This window comes from Teleopsis dalmanni, chromosome 2 (assembly GCF_002237135.1).
Source record: "Teleopsis dalmanni isolate 2A chromosome 2, ASM223713v2, whole genome shotgun sequence".
Taxonomy (NCBI): Eukaryota; Metazoa; Arthropoda; class Insecta; order Diptera; family Diopsidae; genus Teleopsis; species Teleopsis dalmanni.
Genome location: NC_051847.1, coordinates 104376994 through 104399298, shown reverse-complemented (window position 1 = coordinate 104399298; position 22305 = coordinate 104376994). Strand labels below are relative to the sequence as shown.

General features: G+C 31.0%; 1 protein-coding gene across 23 annotated transcripts in view; it reads left to right on the top strand.

The window, feature by feature from the left end:
* The window catches only part of LOC119683993 (twitchin), an 83273-nt gene that overhangs the window by 35836 nt on the left and 25132 nt on the right, over positions 1 to 22305 (top strand). For 20 of the 23 annotated variants that reach the window (XM_038097920.1, XM_038097917.1, XM_038097924.1 and 17 more), the window contains 11 exons: positions 3170 to 3317; positions 5970 to 6343; positions 9803 to 9928; positions 12594 to 13293; positions 13459 to 13812; positions 13899 to 15611; positions 16406 to 17305; positions 17375 to 18138; positions 18266 to 18401; positions 18570 to 19460; positions 19533 to 22202. In XM_038097920.1, coding sequence (XP_037953848.1) covers positions 3170 to 3317; positions 5970 to 6343; positions 9803 to 9928; positions 12594 to 13293; positions 13459 to 13812; positions 13899 to 15611; positions 16406 to 17305; positions 17375 to 18138; positions 18266 to 18401; positions 18570 to 19460; positions 19533 to 22202 — 8776 coding nt within the window. Of the gene's footprint in view, positions 1 to 2137; positions 2180 to 3169; positions 3318 to 5969; positions 6344 to 9802; positions 9929 to 12593; positions 13294 to 13458; positions 13813 to 13898; positions 15612 to 16405; positions 17306 to 17374; positions 18139 to 18265; positions 18402 to 18569; positions 19461 to 19532; positions 22203 to 22305 lie in introns of all 23 variants that reach the window. The other 3 variants (XM_038097903.1, XM_038097915.1, XM_038097921.1) reach the window with 3 other exon arrangements.

Genomic DNA, 22305 nt, shown 5'->3' with positions numbered 1-22305 from the left:
TAGTGATGTGTTTTCATTCATCGCTATTTGACTATTACAAAGATGGGTAGGTAATGATCAATATTTAAACATCGAAATAAGTAAAGATTTTAACTTTGGTTTTGCAGAAGCTTAGATACCCTTCAAACAGGATATATAATAATATCTTAATAATCTTAACGATCGTTGCTCATTTTTAGAATTTTCTGTAGCTGAATTAGCATTTTACATGGTAGCTATATTTCAAGGAATATGAGTATTATTTTTGACATTCTCTCATACGAATATAAGTACATTCTGTTCTAAATTTTATATGAATATTTTTATTAAAAGCAGAGAAATTATACACAAATTTGTGTGATCAATATTTGTAATTACCAGTGTAAAAAGCAGCTTTAAAATCTACAAAAATAAAATGAGAGTGAATTCTAACACATATTTTTTAGGATTTGATGAATTTTAGTTATCAAGTCAGTAGTGGATTGACAGATCTAAAACAACAGTAATAAGATTTAATCACTTATTTGTTTGATTCTCTTTCTATTCAAATGAGACATCCCACGATCCGGGCATATTGACGTAATTTGTAGTATCATCTTTTTGATGGATTATACAATGCACAATTAAGATTTAATCGTTACAAATGCATTTTCCCTACTATATTTCAATTAGATATTGTGATTCATTATCAGTTTAGAACAGCTTAGTCTACAAACCATGACTATTTTAGATTTTGTTTTTTACGAGCCTGGTTATGGTGTAATTTTAACTTAAAGTGGATTAGATGAGTCTTTGGCCCACAAAAACTTGACTATAAATTTGCGTTCCATTGCGTGTCTTTTACAGATGCATTCTTATCAGTTTTGTATTAAATACATGAATAGTTGTACACTTCGTTATAAAAACTTCGGATATTTCATTTGCACATTAATAAATTTTGGTTTATATAACGTTAGCGCTGTCATCAGCTATAGATGGCGTGCATTCCCAGTCACCTTTTCATTTTCACTGGAGATTTGTTAAAGCCCCACAACCGGTAAAAGATTAAGATCATGGTGACATTCACTTTCTCTTTTCTAATTGAACAACATGAATGTCTGAATGAATGTGTTATAGACTTCAAGCTAATGAAAGCGTATGTATATAAATATATCAGAAACATCCGTAAAATGCGCTGAATTTTTCTGAAACTTGGCGCTCTATTTGCATTTTTAAAGACATATGCTACGGAGTGAATAGTTCTTATGGAGCGTAAACAACGTAAGTTTTGTCAAGGTTTTTAATTCGAATGCATATACGTATTATTTTTGTAACTCTTCTGCGAACTTAAGAAACTGCTGTGAAATTTAAGGTTTAATTTAGTTTTTAAGTTATGTGATAGGTTTGTGAGGTATAGTATAAGTTTGTCAAATGATTGAAAAAAGCAAATAAGTTTTTTAAATTTTATATTTCATAAAAATATAACTAACACTAGTAGTATGTGACCGCATTTCTATTTTTGTCACTGGTAGTTGAAATGTCTTTTTTTTTTTGACCATTCCATACAGATAATAGCAGATGTACTATAAATTGCATCAAGAAATAAATAAAGAAATTAATTTATAATATACGTAACCTTAAATACTCTTTATATCAGATTTTTGAAAGTTTATTTAGCCATTGCAAAATGGCTGAATAATAAAGCACTTTTCCTTAATTAAACATGAATTTGACCAGTTTATATCCAAATCCGAACTACTCCCAATAAAATTAAAATATGAAATGTGGTATTATCAAAACATGTGTAGGTATATCATGAGTACTGTTCATATCAGTACCAATATGGCTTTTTACATCGGAGGCAAAAATATGATGATTTTGATTTGACTGAACGTTTGGTTTAGAGTAGTGTTTATTATAAGTAATATATGTATCAAAATTAAAGTTTGATTCTTGCAAGAATTTCACATTCAATAGAGAACTGCTACAGACTTTTACCGCAACGTCTTACAAGATCAATGTATGGGAGTGTATTATATAGTTGCATACAATATTTATTAAATAACGTATTAATAGTGATATTTATATATTTATATAGTTATGTTATTCAATAGATAGATTATTTTAATAACAAATATCTTATTGAAATCGTATTTATATCATGTATACTTATATTTAGAAAAAGCACCAACGACCAGGAGAAATGGGTGATACGAAACAGGTTTAAATAATTTTTTTATTAAATATATTTACATAAACTTATGTACATATACAGTTCTTGATTTTTTCTTTTGTATATAAATATTGTACAAAGCAAATTATAAATAAGTCTGTATGTTTATACACATACAGTCAATCCTAGTAAATAACTCAACTTGTATATATATAGTAGATATTAGTATATTAAATAATCATAGTTACTAAAATATAATAGGCAAAAAGTGTAAAGTTCTTAATGGAGATTTTCTGTTACTGCCTAGTTTTTTTGCGGGTGACTAACTAAGTAATGCCTATCAGATGAACCCATTTTAAATTTAATTTTACAATTTATATTTTACAAAATATGTAAATAATTTAGTTTAAGTGAAAATTTCATTTAAGTAGTGCTATTCATTAAGTTATTTCATCATGATTTAGTTTGTGGTCATGTTTAACCTGCACATGCAATGTAATGACTACACAGTAATTAATTATAATCCATTTATGTATAATTTCCTAATTAATTATTGTTTGTTAATTGATGCAATCAACCATTTTATAAAAAAGCTTAATTTTTCTTCTTTCTTCTTGCTTCATTAAAATTACAAGTAATTAGAGCAAATTTAAATATATGTTATATTACAGAAACATATAACATATTTGTATATTAAAGAAGTGTGATTCTACGAGCTTGCTTTTCATACGATTGTTATATGCGACTGCAAATCTAGTGTCTTTTCTTAAAGGAATATCAAGATTTTCTATATTTTTAAGCTCAATTGGTTTGCTATCATCATACCGTAATTTGGCATTTTGCACTGTAGAATTGTTTTTGTAGAAGTAGTTGAAGTAAATTACTTTTGTGTTTGTGCTTCATGTTATTATAAAATTTTTATTTATTTTTTATTTTAAATAAAACTAATAAACCTGTGTAACTTTTACATGTTTTAATGTACCTTGCGTATTGTGATGTACCGTGACTATTTGTTCAATCTGTAATACAACACTACAGAGACGTAGAACATCAATTGATGTACGTCGTCCAAGTGTTCAAGATCTCGAAGATCTTATCAATAAACCGTCAACTCCTCTCCGTGATGTTGGCGATGGAGGGCCACCGCAAATTATTGATGTCCAGGAATCATATTCAGCCGTGGAAGGTAAGTATTTTATTATTTTATGTATTTAGTATAGTTTCTTCAACAGCTTCTATTAGCTATAGATTAATAAAAATTCAAAAATTAGTTTCAAGGTAAAAAATTTATATCTTAATTGTTAAAGAAATGGATATTTTGAATAAAATAGTATTTTGCTAAGTTCTTGCGTCGGTCGCTGAACACTTTTTTTAACATTAATCAGGAATATAAAATTTATTAAGCCGTTGAGCAAGTAATTCAACGCTTCCTTTTCTAATACCTATACATATGTAAATATGTATTAATTATCAAAAAATTCAACTCTATATATATTTATTTAATATATTTTATATATTTATGTATAGTTGTGTATTTCAAGTTGTTTAATGTTTGTGATTAAAATCCTTGTTCACATGCATTGATTTTTCGAGGTTGGCTATTGATGATACTCAACATATCGGAAAATCAATAATTGTTAATAATATCAATAACAACTGTTCTTTAGTCCGCCCTGTTTTAGCCCAAGTGTGCACGAACTGTAACAACTTTGATGTATATTAGGAAAAAGGCAATATATTAGTTTAAGGACAATCCATGTTTATTATGCACTCAGTGCAGATAACTATTTAAAACAGATAAAAATGTAAAAAAGCAGTAGAAGTGAAAAAGACCAACAAATAATTTTTAGGCAATATTACTGCAGCATGACCTAGTTTTTCGTAAGATTTTATTGCAATTATCTTTTATAATTTGAAAATATTAAATTAGATGTTGAGATGTGATTTTGAGAGATTTGGGTTTTTTGTGCTTATCTAGGAAAAATCTAATACATAGATTTAAAAAAAATTTAAACTCAACTTATTGGGATGGTTAAGATTAACTCAACATATATTTATTTTAACACTAAATTATAAAACTATATATAATACAGTTTACAAAAGATTACTCCTTATTTTAACACTAAATTATAAAACTCCATTAAATGCAATGAATGAATGTTTTTTCTAACATAAACAAAAAATGTTTGTTAATAAAATATTTCTCAATATATACAATAAATACAAGAAGTTATATTATTCACAAAAAGCCACTTTTTCTATCAAGTATTAGTTTTGAGAATTAAAATTGACTCTTATGATATATTCATTGGGAAATAAAAAGAAATATTTAAAAGATTGGCCATTAGCTTAAGCTACTAATGGACTGCATTAACGCATTGGTGCTTATTATAATAATTGTAAAATTTTTTAGTAAATCGAAAACTTTTTGCTATCTCCTTGCAAATATACTATATTAGCACTTTGTCCTTTTACGATAGCGTCTAAAATAAAATCGATTTTAAGGTCAGGGAGAAACAATTTTGCATCGAAATTGGTAGGAAGATTTAAGATAAGAAAGAAAAAATGTTTAGACATAGGATTATCACTAAATATATAGGAGTCAAATTTAAGGTCAGGGAGAAACAAATTTGCATCGAAATTGATAGGAAAATTTAAGATAAGACAGAAAAAATGTTTAGATATAGGAAATATATAGGATTTCAACTAATGACAGGGATAGCAATTGGTATAAAAATATTAAAGTTAGCCTGAACATCAATTTAATTACAGCTACAACATTTCTAATAAGTATGTTAGATGAGAACTGTATCTTGGTTTTGGGTTAAAGACAAGGAAAAAACTTTGAAATCGCCAGTTAACAAAAGCAGCATGAAAATATGCGTTAAAAATGCGAAATTCACAGTCAATTTTTTTGAATAACAATGATGTTCTTAAAGCCACATTTGGAAATCGCAGTGCTATGGCGATAGTATGTTAAACAATGCTTTGTTATCCCCTTTGGCTGCAGCAGGCCTCAAGCAAAGTATCTCGTGACATGACAGAGTAAAACAGGCAAAGCAAACAAAGATGACGAATTAGCGGAGTGAATAATAGTCAAATATTAAGTCCCGCGTATTACGTATTCATTAAAGGTTGGGGTTAACCAGAAAGCTGGCAAAGAATTACTGCGGCTATAGAGTTAACTTCTCTTCATCGCAGAATTTATAAACAAATTACAGGTATCAGGCATCAGTAATACAGTGGCATATAATCTTTCAGAAGTAGTGGTTATTAAAATGCCAAAAGCTATCGGAACAATTACAAACACTCTCGATAATTAATCAATACTAAATCTGTAGAAATACATGATAAGGTCTTAGCGAAAAAACTCAATTAATTATTATTATATTTAAAAACAAATTATATATTCTTCTAAACATATAATAAACATGTAATAGTCCACACATAATAGTGTAAATATATCAATAATAATAGTATTGAAAAAAATTGTTGCGAAAATTCTTTTACTGAATGCAGCCATATCAATGTATCAGGCCTATTTAATAAAATAAACATTATTTTTAAATCTGAAAATCCTCCTCTGAGTAAATTTCTACGGACCTGAATAAACGTGAAACGTTTGATTACAAAATCATATGAAACTCAATATTGGACTTCATAATTCTTCAGTGTTATTCCAAAGATATTATTTAACTTTAACATTCGGTTAATATATGAGTTTGGTTTAAAAATTTTCCGCAATCGTACTGCTTCATACTCGAAACATTTTTGCTTTTCAGTTTATTTTAATTCTGTTAATTTATTATATATGTCTGTATATAATTATAATATATAGATTCTACTGCTTACATGACGGTTGGAATAGAAGGAAATCCCGCGCCTACGTTTAAATTTTACAAAGGTGTTACAGAAATTATCGAAGGCGGGCGCTATAAGTTTCTTACTGATGGGCAGACAAATTCAATCACGCTCTGTATGCGTAAATGTAAGCCTAATGATGAGGGCAAATACAAAGTAGTTGTTTCAAATATACACGGTGAAGATACAGCAGAAATGCAATTATATGTTTCCGATTCAAGTGGCATGGATTTTCGTGCTATGTTGAAAAAACGCCGTTATCAAAAATGGGACAAAGAAGAACAAGATCCCAATTGGGGTGATCTAAAGGAAACGGAAAAGCCGTTACCGCAATTGAAAAAAGTTGAACGGGTAAGAAAGATGAGCACTTACAAAGAAGCACACAAACTTATGGCTAATAGCGGTTGTCTCTATACAAAAATTATGTAGAGTTACGCTTCAATGCATATACGCTTTATACATATAAATGATTAAAAAAATTTTAAGTAATTTTTGTTACTAAACTCAACTAATATAGTTGTAAGTGAACTGAAAAAATTTGCATACTATTGTTTAAGAAATGGTTTTTGCTTATACATTTTTTTTATGCTTTTTTAAATATTTTTTCAAATAAATTTTTCTGTCGATGCATAATCTGCTAAATTTTGAACGCAACTGAAAATGAATGAGCTCATTTATTCCACTTTTACACATTTAATATTACGAATTACCTTTATCCCTCACATAGAAGTCATTTCATTTGAAGTTATTTTGCTGAAAAATTTTTGTAAGAGAAATTATTTTAGAGATTTGATTCCGAAATGTTTTAAATATTTTACCCTGCTCTTGAATCAAATGAAAAGGAAAAATACACATTCTGAAGAAACATCCTTAATAGGACTCAACATTTAACAGTATTTAACAATTTTACATAATGTAAATGATAATGTTAAATGATATTTTGATATGAATTGATTATACTATATATATAAATTTTTGAGTTGCGACCAAGATTTTATTACATTTAATTATCAGTATAAAAAATTCAATTTCAGTAACCTATAAACCTATAAACCTATAAATTCTGGCTTTCAAAAGTAAATATTTTGCTTTTTGTAATTTTGTATTTCATTAGAACATTTTTGAATGTTTTCAAAGTATGTTTTGGTAAGAATATATATGGAACATGAATTATGCAAAAAAATTTTAATTGTATCTGGTTTTTTAACTTAATAATTTTAGCTTATCTATCAAGCAAAATTATGAAGTTTCGAATGTTGTACAAGTTAAAGTAAGTTTTTTTTTTATTGATATATCAGTAAGTCTGTATTGATTTAAAGATATTAAATCTAAAGAATTATATATAAAAATATTTCACAATTTTTCAAGTAACCATAAATTGGCCAAATGTTTTCAATCACTGTTTTGTTTGAATTGGCTAAATATTTTTGTAATAATATTTCGCCATTGTGCTTAATAAGTAAAATTATTAAATTTTCATCTGTGTTGTATAATTATTTTATTCTTATTCTCAAATAATATGTAAAACATTTAGACACCGACATCACGTAGACCATCGTTAGCAGAGTTGATACCAGATTGGCCAATCTTACAGCCATTTCGTCGAGAGGAGGTTTGGCATCAAAAATAGTTTAATTATTAATTTTGACCTCAGATACTGCAAATACGTAAAATATAGATATGTTTAAAAACATAAAGGGCAGCTATTAAATTATTTAATGCATTTATATATACAATTTTACACATTTAACACGTTTCTTCTTACAATATTCGATCTTTTTATCATTTACATTTGGCATCTATAAGTACATATTTGTCTTTTAAAACTTTTTAATGTTACTTGTTTTTCTTATTTTTCCACAAGAATAAAAACAGGCATATTTGCAACTTAATTACTCTTGTCAGAATTTAATGCATTCTACTTACTACTTTTCATTTTATCAACCTATCAGCACTTAACAAGGTCGAATTAGAGATGCACAGATACACAGATTACATATACCTACATCTTTTGGTTTTGTCTTTTCCAGAATTAACCAATGTTGATGTGTGGTATGCGTCCTGGTACATGTGCCATTTTGTGTACTCTTATTTAACTTATATGCATCAGATATATTAACATAAGATATATTCGCTTGCGACAGTTTCCACTCGCCACTTTCCACTTGCCATTTGCCAAATCTTTATTTAAGTTTTCATTAAGTGCAGCTATCCATTAATTTTGTTTGTTGCATGCATCAATATTTTGCTCAATAATAGTTAACAGGCATATATTCCTACCCATTAACAATAGTGAAGGTTGGTTATTATTTTATTAGCTAGTAAAATTTCTTTAAGCCCTACCAAGGGAGAACAAATATGATATCGTTTAACGTCAGCTTTCTATGTCTTAATATTGGAGAAACTTAATTCGGCCATTATTGTTTTTAAACTACTAACTAATGTGAATCACCACACTTTTTTCTTCTAAATTCAGTTAAGAAAAACTTTTTGATGTTTTTTAATACTCTAAATGCGTAATAATAGCCTAACAGTTCCTAGCCTGACAGTTCTATATCATTACACTAGCCTTAAATAAAGTTCCTTTACAATACGTACAAAGTGCTCAAGGAAGGATATAGTTAAATAATATAATACATTTGATATATAAACATAATAGTCTTAAAAATATTTTTATATATCAAAGCGCATTCCTAGAAGATAAACCGAATCGCAATGTCTAAATATTGCTAAATAATAAAAATAATAACCAACCTTATTTGCAATGCGTCTAACATTTTTAGTTATTATTGTACATATATAAAAAAGCCAATAAGTACAAGTTTATTTTAAAAAATCGCTCAAATATAGTGGATATGCGATACGCAAATATAAAATTATAACAAATTATAAAACAATAACTTATTATACTGGTATCTTATCATATAATTGACTTATACATGTACATACTACGCGTGTGGTATCTGCATGTAGAAAAACACTATATACTTATATATTTATATATAAACATGGAATACCATATTGGATCAGCAAAAATTTGAGAAATGAGTCCTTGGCTCAATGAGCAAAAAAATTATGAAAGAAGGTCTGCATTTTACAATATTAAATGCGATACAAAGTGTGAAAAATTAACTTCAGAAAAAGCTTCGGTCTCAGTATCCCATTCGATCGGGTGATGTTTAATTTGTTGTGCTTTGAAAAAAAATTTTAACAATTCCAAAAAAGTACTTTCATTTGAATATTTATAAATAAAACATTTCATTGCGAAAAAATTTTGTAAGTTTTTTGTTTCGAACAGTTCAAAAATATTAACTTTAAGCCCATATCATTACTAAACGCATAAATAAAATAATGGACAGCAAATTTTGAATATTAAATTTTCTAGTATAGTTATTGTTCTAATATTTGATATATGACTGAAAATTTTAAGGGATACACTTTTGTAAACACTTTGTGCCTCAATTAATATTTAAAATATATTTACACCTTCCCTTCGAAATCTTTTGTTCCTTGAGACACGAAATCATCTCTACCATTTATGCCGTTTTAATATAGCATACCATGTACATATATTTTTATTGTGCAAAATATTCAAAAATATTATTGATCTTTCGAAAGTTGTTGTACCATATATATCTTTAATCGTGTGTCGTATATCGTATAACAAATGCTTAAAAGTAAAATATCTTTTCCCATTTTTGACAACGCAAACGATAAATACAAATAATGTCTCTCAAAATTATTTTTGAACGAAAAATCTTCCACGACTACTCAATACTGTCGCCAATTCATCAACCATCGAATTAATAGAAACAAGAGTCATTTCTTAGCCCACTTATTGATCAGTTCGCCAAAGAAGGAAAGGATAAGAAGGTTGTGTTCGAGGCCAGATTTAGTAAGCCGAATTGCAAGCCGAAATGGTTATTCCGCAAAGATGTAAGTACATAATTTTTTCTTTATTGACTGCATTTATATAAAATAATACGTATTTTATCTTTAAATATTATTTTAAATATAAATACATAAGGATCAATGTCTGTTATTTCTTATTTCTTATTTCACGTTTTCTTCAGTTCTATATTTTTAAACGAAATTTGAGTATCAAAAGTTTATAAATTTATTTTATAATAATTCTGACCGGCCTAATTTGGTCACAATAAATGAAGAAAAAAATTAATAAAATAAATTTATTTTACATATAATATATTTTAATATCGTATCTATTTTCGTATAGAAAAGGTTTCACAGTAAAGAAAATGTTTAAAACATTATACAATAATCTATTTTTAATTAAGTGAATACAACTGTTTCGAATACTGCTAATATTCATCTTAGAAAATATGAGAAAGTCTATATACAATTTTTGGACTGCAAGTGTCCTTAGCTATATAAATTTACTATAATATATATAATATAATATATATAATACTCTATATTTTAAATTTCTATTAATGACTGTTTTTGGTAACCCACTTAGCTGATTCGAGTATTGCCAAATACCCATCATAGGTGGTCTTTGGAATTATTTAATTGATTTAATTATTCAATAATAATTTTTTAGATTATAACCTGTCAAATACAACTTGAGTTTAGTCAATTTGTTGTTAATGCTGACCAACAAATACAAAACAATACAATATAATGGTTTTCCATTATTTTTCAGTTCTTGTCTTTTTTGGAGAGACACTTTTTTGGGAGCTTATTATTATGCTAATATTTCAATATTTCTTAGAAAAAAATATAAAATTTTTCTTTTTTTTAAAATTTGTTCAGTTTTACGGCATGTGTTGTTCATTTAATATTTCAATAAAAAATTGGATACTAATTCTTGTCTATTAAACAAGTTAGATATCATTGAAATCAGTTTACAATTAACAAAATTATTATTGTAGAAGTTTATTTCCTATGACCATAAACCCATTTCGAATAGATAAGGGAGTGATAGTGAGGAATAGTGAACATATTAATCTTTGTCAAATTTGAAGTCCACGTATAAAATCATGAAATCTAAACAATATGGATAATCTCTCAATTGTGACCAATTTTTGTTATTTCTGGAAGCACTTGTTTGTCTCATCTATCTTCCACTTTGCATATTTGAAATACTAATATAAGAAATGAATGGACTATATAAATGTTGGTATATTAGATATTTAAGCTACTTTTCTTACCTCTTTCCTTTCTGACTAATTTGCATTTGACTTTTATTGTGGTGAGATTGATTACACAATGATTGACGGTAATGCTTAGTACATCTAACTTATCGACCGTACTATGATATCTCCACAATCACTTACAAAGTCGTGCGTATGAACTATATGAGTATGAGCGTATGAGCTATATATACATTTGTGCTCTAAATAGATTAGAGGTATTCCTATATGGTTTTGTCAAAACAAAATGGGTTATGTTCACTGTTAAATTGATTGTTGCTCCATTAAAAAAATATTAATCAGCATACATAAAATAATAAGTTCGGTTGGCTATATATTTGAACGGATATGGTTTCCCCATTGGTGGCACTTTTTCAGAATTCATGATGTTTTAACAGAGACAAAATACAGAATATATCTTAATTCATGTCTATTTCTTTCGTACGTATGTCTGCAGAAATATACATACTAATAATAGTATGTTAAATTTTCACATTGAAAACATTTATTAGTTCATTTAAAATATAGATAAATGGACTAATAAGCCCTACTTTTTAACTGTAGTTAAAAAAATAAGTAAAAATTTCAGCAATTCGGACATCCTGTGCCTTATTTTAAAACGCAAAAATAATTATTATTCTTGTTGTAAAAATAAAAATAAAAAAAAATAATTAATATTTGAATATTTGAAAAAATATATGGTGATCCTTTTCGGAGGGCACAGTTGCACAATGCTATCAGTGCCAGCTGACTTCCCCTTTAACACGAACTACCTTCGAGGACATTGTCCGTGAGCACAGACAATGACACTAACTGTTGCAATTATGATGTACACTACATGTTACAGAATTATGTAAGAGTAATATGTGTGCTTTGTTGTTGTCGAAAACGATACAATGAATAAGATTTCACATATTTGAGGTCAAATAAGAGCAAATAAAAGGATGAAACTAATTAGTTGTAGTTTTGAAGTATTAATTGTGAGGCTAACTAGTTATTAAATACACATAGCATCTTATCAATTTTTCAATAAATAAGGCAATTTAGAAGGAGAGGGAAAATAAAAATAACAAAGAACAGATATATTAGGAGTGCTCATTTTTATTCGAATGCGGACGCTCTGAAAAAAATAGTACCCAATCATAGTTCATTAATGACTTGCTGCTCGTTTGTTCGAAAATGTCTCTAATAAAACTTTTCGTTATAAATCCAAGTTTTGAACACAATTGAGTTAATTCACATATAAACCAGAAATATCTCCATGGATAAAGTTATCGATAAAGTTTCTTTTTTAATACTTCCGTGTTTAAACACAAAATCTCTTACTGTGACCGCCTATATATACAAAAATATTTGAATTTTAAATATTTTTTCTGTGATTTTTATTCTGAAATTTGTTTTATAAAAAAGAGTTTTTTGAAATTAATTTGTTTGACGATTCGTAACAGGAACTCTTTACCGGCAGTAAGTGTAAATTTAAAAATGAAAACGACACGTATCAATTGATTATAATGGGTCCGAAAGTGGAGGATACTGGCAAATATACAATTGAAATTGGCGGAGTGTCTAGCACTGCTTTCTTGAATGTTGAAGAAGCAGATCCAAGTTATACCTTTGTTAAACAATTGAAAAAAAAAGTAGAAGGTTTTACAAAACACGAAACCACATTGGAATGTGCTGTAAGTAGTAGTATGGCTAATGTGACATGGTTTAAGGACAATAAAAAAATCGAATCCGATGATCCTCGGTATCTAATTTCTAAAGATATTAATGGAAATTTAAAATTGATCATAAAAGAGTCTGTACTGGAAGATTCAGGACACTACAGATGTCAATTAGATAAACAGCCAGATAAAACTGAAACAAATGTCAAGATAGTTGAGTATCCATATAAATTTGTGAAAGTACTAAAGTCACAACAATGTATTGAGAAAGATACAGTAACATTGGCTTGCGAAATAGATGACGCCACCGGTGACGTACAGTGGTGGCGCGGTGAAGAAGAAATAAAACCAGATAAACGTATGCAAGTAGTTAAGGATGGTCGCAAACGTAAGCTTATTATTAAGGACTGCAAGGTTACTGATGCCGGCCTATTCAAATGCACCACCAATGCTGACAAAACTGAAGCTGAAATTATTATTAACTGTGAGTAAATACCTGCAAACATTCTACGGTATACATTAAAATGTTTACATTTTCTTACTTTTATATGTTTACTTCAGTTTTGGTGTTTTTTTATATATTTTACTTCACAATGCAATATAACTAGTTAAATTTAAAAAAATTATTAACGAATTATTTTCCAATCAGATCAAAACCGTTTTAATAAGAAATTGAAAGACATTGATGGAGTAGAACGTGAGAAATTAGTACTTGATGTAGAGTTACAAGACCAAACTGCCCCGTGTGATTGGAAATTCAACGGTGAACCTATTGTACCAAATGAAAACATTGAAATTAAGAACCTTGGTGGTGGAAAACATCAACTAATATTTAATCACCTTGAAATGTCAAACGAAGGAGAAATAACTTGTCAATCAGGACAATTAGTATCTTCATGCAAGCTTACGGTTAGTAAAGGAGAGAGTAAACCAAATATAGACTGCCCAGATGAGTTTGCAGGCCCTATTAGTGCACCTGTAGTTGTAGAAGTACCATACAAAGGTGAGTCTGAAATTATTAAATTTATTAAATTTTATTAAATTTTATGAAACTTGAGTAATGCAAATCTGAATTTTAACTTTATATAGTAAACGGTACAAAACAAACACCTATTGAAGCTAAATTAATTAAAGATGGTAAGCCTCTTCCTGTGAAAGACGTTGAAGTAGCCGTAACTGATGACAAAGTCACATTTAAAATAAAAAAACCATCACGTGATATCTCAGGTCCATATCAAATAAAGATTTCAAATGGTCAAGGTGAAGATGTTAAATCTGTGCAGATTATTTGCCAAGATGTACCTAAACCTCCGTTTGAAATTGATGTTACTGAAGTATTTCAGACTTCTTGCAAAGTTAATTTCAAGCCACCAGAAGATGATGGTGGTTCACCAATAATTAAATATGTAATTGAACGACAAGATTTGAGTAAAAAGCAAAGTTGGGAAAATGTCGCTGAGGTTCTTCCAGAAGAAAAATATTCCAAGTTAATTGACGATTTATTACCGAAAAAGCAGTACAGATTCCGTATACGTGCTGTTAATAAGATTGGTCCATCTGATCCAGCTACATTTAAAAACTCAATACTTGCTAAAGATCCATGGGATGAACCAGGAAAACCAAAGTCCGTCGAACTTGTCGACTGGGATAAAGATCATGCTGATCTGAGTTGGGAAGCCCCGGATAGTGATGGTGGTGATCCAATATCTAGTTACATCATAGAATTTAAGGAAAAATTCTCCAATGACTGGGTACCAGGAAAAGAGGTTCCTGGAGATATGCGAAAAGGTACAGTAGATGGATTAAAAGAAGGACAACAGTATGAATTCCGAATCCGTGCAGTTAATAAGGCAGGACCTGGAGAACCCAGCGATAAAACGAAATCAATAATTGCTAAATGCCGTTTTGTTAAACCGTTTATAGTTGGTGATGGTTTAAAAAATATTACGGTCAAGAAAGGTCAAACTGTTCGTTATGATATTAAGTATGATGGTGAACCAGAACCTACTGCAAAGTGGTTCAAAGGTAATGATGAATTAATTTTTGACAATCAACGAATATTGCTTGAGCAATTAGAGCGCAACTCGTCAATAACAATCAAAAAGGCAGTGCGTAAAGATACAAGCAAATATAAATTAGTCCTGTCGAATAGCTCTGGAACGATTGAGTCCGAAGCACAAGTTATAGTTTTAGATAAACCATTGGCACCTACTGGCCCGTTCGAACCTGAAGAAGTGCGTGCTGATCATATAAAAATGAAATGGAAACGTCCCCAAGATGATGGTGGTTGCGATATAACTGGATATGCGTTAGAACGTATGGACGAGGAAACTGGACGATGGATTCCCGCTGGTGAAGTTGGTCCCGATGAGACCAGTTTTAACTTTAAAGGCTTAACGCCAAACAAAAGCTACAAGTTTCGAGTTAAAGCAATTAATAAAGAAGGCGAATCTGAACCACTGGAAACAACTGAACCTGTGGTTGCCAAAAATCCATACGACCCACCAAGCGCACCAGGAAAACCAACAATTAATGATTACGATAATAAGAGCGTATCACTCGTGTGGAAACTGCCTCCGTCAGATGGCGGTCGGCCTATTTTACAATATATTATTGAAATGAAAGACAAATTTTCGCCAACTTGGAATGAAGTAGCTAAGACTGAAGGACCAACACCAGAATGTAAAGTCGAGAATCTGAAAGAAAAAATGGTGTACCAGTTTCGTGTTCGAGCAGTTAACAAAGCTGGAGCATCACAACCATCCGAACCAACTGATAATCACTTATGCAAACATAAAAATCGTAAGATAACTTTCTTTATATGGATTATTATTATAAAATAAAAACACAAGAACGACACAAATTACTAATATATTTACATATATATAAAAGCTTTGCTTATTGTTAACATTTTCTAATTAAATTTTTTAAGCTACAGGAATCATCTAAAGAACTAATTTAGAAAACATCGAATAGTGTGCAGAATAGTGCAGCTTATGCTAAAACTGAATAATGAATTTTATTATTATTACATTCAAACAATTACATATATTTAAACTTTTAAAATTAACAACGACTTTTTAAATTTATCTCAAAAATCTAAAGTTTTAAGAATCGTATTACCCTTTATAAAATATTAAATGTGTATATAAAATAATTATTTTTAAATGTTTATTTAAATAAATATTTTGGGGCTCCTTAAATATTTTTTCCATGTTTATATCAATCTCAAATATAAAAGACATATTGGTATTATTTGTGTCACTTACAAAAAATTTGTTTATATTATAATTCATTATATAACACCTTCAGCTTTGTTAAGTGATTGTTGCTTGTACATTGTTTAAACTTTTAACAATTCCTTTATTTTTATTCACACCATTCAATAACTTCCATAATATTACAGTGCTTATATCTACCGATATATCGTATTTATTTGCAAAATTTTGCCAACATGACGCAGCCTTTTTTTACGCTGTAAGTGCTTTTATATATTACGCTTAATATTTCAGTATGAAGACTAACAATGCAATATACGAAAATTTTCTGTAAAACGTTTTTCAATTAAAACATTTTTTTTAATACTATGTATATAGTGAAGCCGAATATAGATCGTTCTACTTTCAAAAAAGTCACTATCAAAAGTGGTCGTACTCATAAATGGCAAGTTGATGTAACTGGTGAGCCGGTACCTAAGTTACATTGGAGCTGGAGAGATGATGTTCCTTTAACTACTGGTGATCGTATTAAAATTGAAGACGTCGATTACCATACTGACTTTACAATTGTGAATGCTGTACGCAAAGACAGTGGAATATATACATTAAAAGCTGAAAATAGAAACGGTGTTGATCGTGAAAGTGTTGAGCTTATTGTCTTAAGTAAACCAACCTCGCCAAAAGGACCTCTAACTGTAAATGATGTAACAGCAAATGGGTGTAAATTACAATGGAAGAAACCAGAAGATGATGGTGGAGTACCCATCAAGGAATATGTTGTCGAAAAAATGGACACTGCTACTGGTAAATGGGTACGAGTTGGGCGATCACCTGGTGAAAAAGAACCACCTAGTTTTGACGTAACAGGCCTCAATCCTGGATCAGAATATATGTTCCGCGTAAGCGCAGTTAATGATGAAGGTGAATCAGAACCTTTAACTACCCTTGTTGGTGTAGTTGCAAAAGATCCTTATGACGAGCCTAATAAGCCTGGAACTCCTGAAGTGACCGACTACGATAATCAGTCCGTTTCTCTTAAGTGGACTCCACCGAATAATGATGGTGGTGCAGCAATTGAAAAATACATTATAGAAAAGAAAGATAAAAATAAACCTGATTGGGAAAAAGCGCTTGAGATTCCTGGCAACCAATTAGATGCTACAGTTGCTGGCCTGCAGGAATATGGCGAATATGAGTTCCGAGTAATAGCCGTTAATAAAGCAGGACCATCACCTCCATCAGATGCAAGCAAAATGCAAATAGTGAAATATAAAAAATGTAAGTGTTTGAATTTGAAAATGTATTTAATGCTACATTTGATATAACGTTGTATGTAAATTATTGTAGTGAAACCTCGTATCGATCGTACGAATCTTAAGCCGCTGTTAATACGTTCCGGAAAACCCATTAAATATGATATCAATATACGCGGTGAACCGGCACCTAAAGTAACCTGGTACCAAAACGGCAAAGAGCTTAAGCCAGAAGAACAACCTAGTAATTGTGAAATAAAAAATATTCCTTACAACACAAAAATATCAATTACCGACAGTGTCCGTAAACATACAGGCACATACAAAATTTATGCTGTTAACGAACATGGTGAAGATGAAGCTGAGGTAGAAGTTAATGTTTTATCTGCACCTGGAAAGCCAACGGGACCACTTAAAGTAGCAGATATAACAAAAGATGGTTGTAAACTAAAGTGGAAAAAGCCCGTCGATGATGGTGGTAAGCCAATAACAGCTTATCAGGTTGAAAAGTTCGATAAAAAGCAAGGCCGTTGGGTGCCTGTTGGACGTACTTCAGGCAACGATACTGAAATAGATGTAAAAGGTTTGCAAGAAGGTCATGAATATCAGTTTCGTGTTAAAGCTATTAACGAAGAAGGTGAATCTGAACCACTGGAGACAGATGGCAGTATTATAGCTAAAAATCCATATGATGCTGCTAGTAAACCTGGAAAACCCACTATCGAGGATTATAACGAGCATATGGTCAAATTAAAATGGGAAGCTCCGAAAGATGACGGAGGTGCTCCTATAACGGGTTATATAATTGAGAAGAAAGATAAATTTTCGCCTGTTTGGGATGAAGTTTTAACCACTAATGTAAATATAAAAAAATTGTTTAATATAAAACGTGTATTCATAAATTTTATTAATTTATCGTAGTTGGTCTATGATATTTTATATTTTACTTATAAAAAATATTTTTACGAATAAACTATTTTTACAGACTCCTGCGGTAGAAGGTACTGTTGATGGCTTGACTGAAGGTAATATTTACCAATTCCGAGTACGTGCAATCAACAAAGCTGGCCCAAGTGATCCAAGTGATTCTACAGAACCACATTTAGCTAAACCAAGAAACTGTAAGACTATAGTAACATTAATTTATTATTTCGCATTGGTAAAAGCAATATACATTTTAACAAACAGAACGCAAAGCTTTTATATAAATTATAATATACAACACATGTTTTTTATTTTTATACTTCGTATGTAAGTGTATACATAATTATTTTATATTATTTATTTAGTGAAACCGTTGATAAATCGAGAAAAAATGAAACCAATTAAAGTTCGAGCGGGACAGACAGTTAAATTTGATGTAGATGTAAAAGGTGAACCTGCACCAACACTTACTTGGTTCTTTAAGGAACAAAATATAACACCAAGTGGTCAAATACGCTTAGAAAATGAAGACTATAATACGAAATTGACGCTTTTGGATCCTTCTCGTAAGGATAGTGGTCCTTACAAATTAAAAGCTGAAAATATTAATGGAATTGATGAAGCTGAAGTAGAAGTTATTATATTAGATAAGCCGTCTAAGCCAGAGGGTCCTTTGGAAGTATCAGATGTACATAAAGAAGGTTGTAAAATCAAATGGAAAAAGCCAAAAGACGATGGTGGGGTTCCGATTACTGGCTATGTCATTGAAAAATTAGATACAGCTGTTGGTCGTTGGGTACCAGCTGGTACTGCTGATCCAGAAAAATTAGAGCAAGAAATTAAGGGTCTTGAACCAAATCACAGATATCAGTTTCGTGTTAAGGCAGTCAATGAAGAAGGTGAATCTGAGCCATTGGATACAGAATCCGCCATCACGGCTAAGAATCCATTTGATATTTCTGCACCACCTGGGTTACCAGAAATACATGACTGGGATGAACATCACGTAAAACTTAAGTGGGAGCCACCAATCCGTGATGGTGGTGCACCAATTACCGGTTATATTATTGAAGTCATGGATAAAGATTCTGGTGAATTCGTTAAGGCTGCAGAGATAGATGGACCAGTATGTAATGGAACAGTTAAAAAATTAGAGGAAGGTCAACAGTATAAATTCCGTGTTCGAGCTGTTAATAAGGCAGGCCCATCAGATCCTTCTGAACAAACAAACTGGCATACTGCTAAACCACGATATTGTAAGCTTAATACTAAATGTTAATAATTATAGTTGTATTTTTTTATCTAATTTTTTATTTTTATTTTTGCAGTAAAACCTCATATTGATAGAACTAACTTGAACCCAATCCATGTTAAAGTTGGTCTTTCTATTAGTCTTGATGTTAATATAAAAGGTGAACCTGCTCCTAAAGTTGAATGGTTTTTTAAAGGTCAGCCAATAATTTCTCAAGAAGACGATATTAAAATTGATAATGTTGACTATAATACCAAATTTTTCGTAATGCGTGCAAAACGCTTACAAAGTGGAGTATACACTATTGAAGCCACTAATGAGGTTGGGAAAGACATAGCTGAAGTGGACATAACTGTTCTGGGAAAACCAGGAAAACCCAAAGGCCCACTACAAGTTAATGACATAAATAAGCATGGCTGTAAGTTAAAGTGGGAAAAACCAGAAGATGATGGAGGAGCAGTTATTGACTACTATGAAATAGAAAAACTTGATCCGCATACCGGTCAATGGCTACCATGCGGTAAAAGCACAGAGCCTGAAGCAAAAGTTATTGGTTTGCATGAGGGAAAACCATATAAATTTCGTGTTAGAGCGGTAAATAAAGAAGGTGAATCAGATCCTTTAGAGACAGAAAAATCAATTATAGCTAAAAACCCGTATGATGAACCAGACAAACCAGGACGACCCACACCAACAAATTGGGACAAAGACTTTGTTGATTTATCATGGGATCCACCGAAGAATGATGGTGGCGCACCTATTGAAAAATATATAATCCAATTGAGAGATAAATCAGGTCGAGGGTGGAAAGATGCAGCAACTGTCCCTGGTAGTGCAACTAAAGGTACCGTAACAAATGTAGAAGAAGGACATGAGTATGAATTTCGAATTATTGCTGTTAATAAAGCTGGACCTAGTGAACCAAGTGACGCCTCGAAATCTATTGTCGCAAAACCACGCTTTCTTAAACCTCATATAGATCGCAAGAATCTACAGAAAAAAATAATGCGAAGCGGCCAAATGCTGCACATGGAAGCTATTGTAAAAGCAGAGCCTCCAGCAAATGTGATTTGGACTTTCAATAATGAAGTTTTAAAGTCGAACGAAAGACTAAAAATTGAAAACGAAGATTACAAGACTACTTTCATTATGCCAAAAGTTCGACGTTCAGATAAAGGAATATATGTTGTTACTGCAAAAAATGACTCTGGTACTGATACTGTTGAAGTGGAACTGGAAGTACTGTGTAGGCCAAGTAAACCACAAGGGCCTTTGGCAGTATCTGACGTTACAGCGGAAAGTGTACATCTTAAATGGAATAAACCTGACGATGATGGAGGTGAACCTATTGAGCACTATTTAGTTGAGCGTATGGATACAGAAACTGGACGGTGGGTACCTGTTTGTACGACAAAGACTCCAGAAGCAGATATTTCTGGGTTAACGGAAGGTAGAGATTATTTCTTTAGAGTTAAGGCCGTTAACGCTGAAGGAGAATCAGAAGCATTGGTTACGGACCTTCCAACAACTGCAAAGAATCCATACAATGCAACTGACACGCCAGGAAAACCACAAATTACTGATTGGTCCTCTAATCATGCAGACCTTAAATGGAAGGCACCAGACGATGACGGTGGAGCGCCTATTACAGGCTATGTGATTGAGAAAAAGGATAACAACACTGGAAAATGGCAAAAAATATTAGAAACAAATACACCTGATTGCAAAGCCCGTGTAAATGACTTAATTGAAGGTACAAAATACCAATTCCGCGTAAAAGCCATAAATAAAGCAGGTCAAAGTAAACCCTCCGAGCCATCAGATCAAATGATAGCAAAAGATCGTTTTGCACCTCCAAAAATTGATCGTACAAATATTAAAGACCTTGTGATTAAATCAGGACAACCTATACGATATGACATCAAAATATCGGGAGAACCTGCGCCAACGAAAACTTGGTTCCATAACAAAGCTCGAATTGAAGATAGTAGCGATATAAATATTGATATCGAACCAAATCGCACGAAATTTGTAATTTCATTTGCTAAACGTGTAAATACAGGTAAATATACAATCAAGGCAGAAAATGATTCAGGACGCGATGAAGCAACTTTCGATATAACTGTTCTTGATAAACCATCAAAACCTGAAGGTCCCCTACGTGTTTCTGATGTACATAAAGAAGGTTGTAAATTAAAGTGGAATCCACCTTTAGACGATGGTGGTTTACCTATTGAGCACTATATTGTTGAAAAAATGGACACAGAAACTGGGCGTTGGTTACCATCTGGGCGTTTTAAAGAACCATTTGCAGAATTAAACAACTTAGTACCAGGTCAAGAATACAAATTTCGAGTTTTAGCTGTTAATACTGAAGGCGAATCTGAACCCCTTGATGGTGATCATTCTGTTGTAGCTAAAAATCCTTTCGATGAACCCGGTAAACCAGGCACTCCAGAAGCAACAGATTGGGATAAAGACCATGTTGATTTAGTATGGCGCCCACCCCTGAATGATGGAGGTTCTCCAGTTACATCGTACGTAGTAGAAAAACGAGAAAAGGGCACTGAAAAATGGATAAAAGGAGCGGAGTTATTAGCCCCTCCTCTTGGTAATGAATGTAAAGTAACGGTACCTAATTTAGAAGAAAATTGCGAGTATGAATTCCGTGTGAAAGCAATCAATGCTGCAGGTCCTGGAGAGCCATCCGATGCCAGTGAAATCGTCACCACAAAGTCCAGAAAACGTAAGGACATAATTATAAATTCATTTTCTTTCTGTAAAGTAAAATCACAAACATTTCTTTTATCTAAATTTTTGTATGCATAATTTTCAGCTGTGAGTGAAAT